This window comes from Ixodes scapularis, unplaced genomic scaffold (genome assembly GCF_016920785.2).
Source record: "Ixodes scapularis isolate PalLabHiFi unplaced genomic scaffold, ASM1692078v2 PGA_scaffold9__187_contigs__length_104089568, whole genome shotgun sequence".
Classification (NCBI taxonomy): Eukaryota; Metazoa; Arthropoda; class Arachnida; order Ixodida; family Ixodidae; genus Ixodes; species Ixodes scapularis.
The window spans coordinates 101,693,799-101,699,674 of record NW_024609884.1 but is presented as its reverse complement, the minus strand read 5'-3'; the positions used below and the strand labels follow the sequence as shown (position 1 = coordinate 101,699,674).

General features: G+C 47.6%; 1 protein-coding gene across 1 annotated transcript; it reads left to right on the top strand.

The window, feature by feature from the left end:
- The first annotated feature begins 1,892 nt into the window (after positions 1-1,892).
- LOC121833835 lies at positions 1,893-3,416 on the top strand. The gene has a single exon (XM_042287546.1). It carries the CDS (start codon positions 2,446-2,448, stop codon positions 3,313-3,315), a length of 870 nt encoding a protein of 289 aa, XP_042143480.1. The 5' UTR covers positions 1,893-2,445; the 3' UTR covers positions 3,316-3,416.
- Positions 3,417-5,876: the final 2,460 nt, after the last annotated feature.

Genomic DNA, 5,876 nt, shown 5'->3' with positions numbered 1-5,876 from the left:
GATGGGAGGGTACAGAGGGGGAGCAGCTCGCATACCCTCCCCTTCGTACCCCGGCCTCCTCCCTCCTCTCAAGAGCTGCGCACCAATTCGGCATTACAGAGAATTGTAAACGTCTAATTTTTTTAACGTGTCTTTATTAAGGGGTATCGGTGGCCGAGTGGGCTAGCGCCCACCAAATCGGAGTACGTGGAGAGAAAGCTCGCGCTGGAGAACCCAGTGATCCTGAGCTCAATCCCCAGCCCTGCCCGAAGAACACACTTCCGATGAAGTGAGTTCGGGGAGCACACTACGCTCGCTCCGGCAGACCGAGTGTGTAATCTCGATAGCAGTGTTCAAGGAGTAGAACGAATAGAAGAAATTAACGCTACGTAAAATTAGTATTATTTGGATAGGAGTAATATTAGATGCGCACTTGTTTTCTGTTGGCAGGAAAGTAGTGCATTGTAGAAAAACAAGCGGCTAATCTAGTTTCCAGCCTTGGCCCCTGCGCGACGGCCAGCGACGGCCAGGAGGCACCTGCGAGGCCTGCGAGACTCCGCCAGGAATCTGAAAATGGCAGGAAAGACGCGAAAGGCTTGCTTGAAATGGAATTCGCCCAAATGGGGCAAGGTGTCTTCGAACCACCATTCGTTCCTCTGGAAAGTCCACCGTTCTCGACTCATCACGGGTAGGTTGTCGGTCATGAGAGCGGCTATGGTGAAGGCATTGGCCTGCAGCGGCTTATCGATTTCACTTGACATTCTTGCCTGTGCGTCGGCATCCAGGTCCAGCTGCCTCTCATCTGAAAGGCGTTGGGCTCTCACGGAGAAAAGTGCCCCAATCACGCGCTTCCACTGTCCAACATCGCGGATATCGCCCTCCAGCTCGTCCTCCACACACTCCATGATGTTTCATTGTGGCGAGTGGCCACCGTGCGAGTGGAGAAGTGGGCTCGCGCACACCAGCTCGGAGCACGCGGAGCGAAAGCTCGCGCAGCAGAACCCAGGAATCCTGGGTTCAATCCCTACTTCTGCTCGTTTCGATCTATACTCCGTTTCACCTTATGTAATACCGCAGACAAGGCTAGAATCGCGAGCTCATAGCGTTGGGAGCTACTCTTAACGCACGAGAGCTTGTGCCACCGAGATGTGCCCTGAGCAAGGAGCTCGCGCTTATAGCCTTTCCTGCGGTACGACACAAGGTGAAACAGAATATAGATGAGCATTTTACCGGCGTGCGGACGTGTATCACTATCTTGTAATGGCTGATCGTAATGATCAAGTTGGATTTAAATTTGAATTAAAGCTCGTGACTTAGCGCAACAATGTGTGGTAACGTGTTTCTAATAAGACGACGGAGTTATTTATGAAAAAATGCGTATGCACTGTAATATTTTGCGTGCCCATCACTTCCCCATCGTCATTGCCATCATTTTGGAGTGACACTAAGTTTTCCCGTGTAGCACCAACACACTTGGAGTGTGTTTCGGCGGGTTGAAGTGCACTCGCTTGTAGTGACACTAAACTAGCCCGTCTGACAGGGGTATTAGTCGCCGAAACATTCGTGCCTTGAATGTCACGTGCCCAGCTATTTCCTTGAATTGGTAGCCACGCTTAGTACGAAACGCAAATTTCCCGGTGACTTTTCGTAACGTAACGTAAGAAAACGGGTCTGTGTGAACGAGCCTATAGGAAGTATTCACTGGCGGCCATAGCTGTGTGCGCGACTGCTGAGCGCGTGCTGCTTCCAGGGTTTTTTTTAAACGTGCATTCCACACCGTCAAAAGGGCCGGTCTTAGCAGCCTATTAATGGGGGCTCGTTCTGAGCATGCGCTCTAGAGAGCACCCACAAATATGGCGCCCAGTGAATACTCCTTATGAAAGGACGAACCTGTTAAGTGCCGGGCTGCAAAGGTGGGTACAAGTCATGCGCGGTGAAGGCCTCACTTTTTCGACCGCCGACAGACGCTCTCCGGCGAATACAATGGGCACAACACATAAAACGGGCGGACAAGGACCTGACAAGCGACTTCGCTGTTTGGGATCGGCACTTCGAGGAACGTTTCATTGAAAGGACGTTTCGGCATATAATCGGCTGTGAAATTGTCGAGATGCCGCGGGATCGGCCACAGCTGAAGAGCGACGCCATTCCAACGGTGTTTCCGGATGCGCCAAAATATTTCACGAAGAAAGCTCCATTAAAAGGAAGGAAAGGAACTTATGCGAGCAAGGCCCGCCTCCTGCAAAGAAAAAGAAGAGGACCGCTGTAAACGACGCTGGACCATCAAACCAGCGAGACGCCGGCGAAACGACAGCACAAGATGAGCTTCCAGACGAAGCAAAATTGGACTATCTCTGCGGAAATCTCCTCCTACCAGACACCTGCTGGAACAAGCTACGCTTTTCTGGGGAACCAGGCATTGTTTTCTTTGGCCTTTGCGAACAGAAGGGAGAATACGTGGACCATATGCTGCTGCCAACGTTGACCAAATTCAAGCAAGCAAGTGACAAGCCGGGGCCAGTAATCTGCTCTGTGTTTCTGAGAGGCAAATTTCACAAGAAATGTGCTGTGATGTCGCCAGATGAGGCGCAAGCAGTACTTAACACCACACATTCGCTTGGGATGTGCACAGGCTGCGGATTGGAATCTAGCAATGGAAGCCGGTATGTGTCATTTGCTGGCTCTACTTTTTCTGTCACGTGCAAACTCACTTGCGACCTAAAGGGGCGATGCATCCACTGCAAATACCTGAGAAAGCTGGTCCAAAACCAAATGTCACGAAAGAAACGCCCTAGGGCAACAGTTACCCTCCTAAGAATGCACGCAAACACACGTCGTCGTTCGCGAAGCGCACAAAAGAAGCTGCTCAACGCGGAGAAAGAGCTAGAGGAAATGCGAGTGGACAATGAGCAAATTGCGGATGAAGTGCTCAACGACTGCATTAAAGGGCTGCCTCCAAATCAACAAATGGCTGTGAGGACATGCTTCAAGGCAGCAACACGAAAGTCGACATTTGGTATGAACTATGAAAAGGAGTGGATACTGGAATGCGTGCTTCTACGCATGAGAAGTCCCAAACTGTACAAACACCTGCGCAGGCACAAAATACTCGTCTTGCCCAGCCGGACTTGCATGCAGCGTTATGTGCGCAACTTCAAAAGCGGTTTCGGATTCAACGACAGTGTCTTCAAAGCGCTTGCTCTGAAAACTCCAAAGACTGACATCTGCACTCGGCACGGCGGCATTGTCTTTGACGAGTTGAAGTTGTCTGAGGCTCTGAGCACTTCAGTGTCAACACATCAGGTATGTAATAGCTTTTTCTTTCCCTCTTTTTAATAGCCCAAATAGAAGAACATCAGTTTTGCACAGTCATGGGTAAGTTACTTTTAAAAAGTATTTCGTTACAGTTACAGTTACTTTTAGAAAAAAGTAGCGAAGTTACCGTTAAAGTTACCGCAACGAAAGAGCAACTCGTTACGGTTACTTTCAAAAAGTAACCACGTTACTTTTCAGTTACTTTTCTATAACGCAGAAATTAAGGAAAAACTAGTGCTTGAAAGAAAAAAATATAGACACGAATCAGTTGGGCTTCCACCATAGCGGTAAATTCAAACTTAGTAATTTAGCTGGAAAATTAGTCAATATGAAAAGAATAAAGACCAAAACTCAACTGGATGCGTTTTCTCAGTTTTGAACACGAAAACTTGTTGTCGGAGTACTCCTTGTTGCAAAGTTTGCATACTGCGGTCAAATAGTTAGCAACCACCTTCACCACAGAAGATTACTTTCTGTACGCCGGCCATGCTAGTTCTTTGTTTTCATCAACATCCCTATCCTTGGTAGCACTAGCACATTGCTGGCTCGTTGGCGGTTGCGCTGGGTTCATGGACTCCTTTGATATATTTCAGTACGTACCCGGCAAACCAGAAACAAGCCCTTCGCAAACAGCAGTAAATTTTGCCTCCACCGTTGAAACCACGCCGGAGTAGTGGCGCAAGTCAAAATACGAAACATGCGCAGTGCGGAGTAGTGGCGCTAATCAAAATACGAAACATACGAAGTACTCTCCGCGTGTATTTTTGTTTCACGGTTGATTCACTCGATTAAAAAGCGTGCGCAGAAAAAAGAAAAACAGTAAAGGGTGCTTCAATATACTAAGATGTAAGTGTTCAGTCACAAAGTACAAGCAAGTGCGTAAAAATAACTAGATTCATCTTTTTTTTTTTTTCATATTTACACGTGGCTATATTCGGATAGTGACTCGCGAGAAAGAAGGTATTCTCAAGTTTGTGCAAGGCCAACTGACACTCAAAATGTCGGAACAGACAATTTGGAAAGTGCAAGGAATAGCTAGATTATACTCGTACAATGATATATTATTCACAAAACTGAAAAGTAACGACAAAAGTAACGTCGTTACTTTCATCGTTACCTCAGAAAAAGTAATAGAACTACAGTTACAAGTTACATTCTTAAAAAACTAACTCGTTACAGTTACAAGTTACCGAAAAAGTAACGAAGTTACAGTAACGCATTACTAGTAACGAGTTGCTACTCAAGACTGGCAGGAATACACGTTTCACATGGGGACATCCGCCCACAGCCCCAGACCGGAAGTGGTCCGACGCGCCACCACCGCGCCGTGACGAAGGCTGAACTCCATGGGAAGAATATGCTGCGAATAACCGACGAATTTTGCCCGGCGGCTTTTGCTCTGCGCGGGGAATGAACACAGTGGCTGCTACGTCGCGCGCGAAGCGAGCGTGCCGTCGGGTGGCGTTCGCCAGTTATTCGTCACATATTTCGTTCCATGGAGTTGAGCAGTCTGAGTTGGTGTATAACATCTTTCCCTGCACGCGATGAAAATGTCCTTCCCTCATAAGATGGCACCTATGTTTTAACATTTAAAGCAGCGAATACCCGTGAAAAAGTTTTTTCCATTGGTCACCTCGCACGGAGATGGGCAAAACCAATGCATTGAGGAGAATCCGACTGCTAGCAGAGACTCTGAGCTCGGCAGGGGCGCTGCTATCACTTTTCGCCTAGGGAGCCTACATACTCGCCGACCGAGTCGGCGAGTATGTAGGCTCCCTATTTTCGCCTATTTTCAGCCGCGCGCCGCGGGAGCTGCTGGTACTGGCTTACATGGTCGTCCGCTTTCGCCGGCCACTAGGATATCCATTGGACCTACAATTTTCCACATGGATGTTCTGACCCTTTATGTAGGTCCAACGGACATTCGGTGTTGCTGGGGTATTAGTTTCAAGTTGATTCTTTTTTTAACTCTGTTAACCAGTAAACAAACATATCCTCAAAGTAACTGGCAGGAAGAAGTGGTGGCTGACCTCCGGAGTATTTTTAATTAAATCCTGGCTTATTCAGCGGGTCGACGCGAAGCTTCCAAGACCCCGCAGGCAAAGTCTGAAGGGATACTACAGCGAAATGTTGGCGCTAATTTTTTGGTCTATATGTATTCAAAAAAGCAGTATCACGTCGAACACACCAATATAATAATAATAATATTTATTCAACTCGGAAAGAGTTGCGACACTACAAAAGGCGAGGAGCCCATACCAGGAGGTCTGTGGTGCCGTAGTTACATGAGCGACAAAAAAAATGCATAAAAAAACAACAAAAAGAACGACAACAAAAAGTCATGAAAAGGAATTTTGAAATGAAATGATTAGCAAGAAGCACCTGGTGGATATCGCTAACGCCTTGTTTGTAATGCCCGTCTACACTCTATCAAAAAATGACTACCCTGGGTAGTCAAATGGCGCTTTGGAGGCTTTGACTACCCCAAAAAGGCGAGTTACTAGCCTTTGGGCAGAGTGACGACCCCAAACCGCTGTGGAATGACCGCCTTTCTGCAGGTGACGACGGGGTGTGGTCATTTT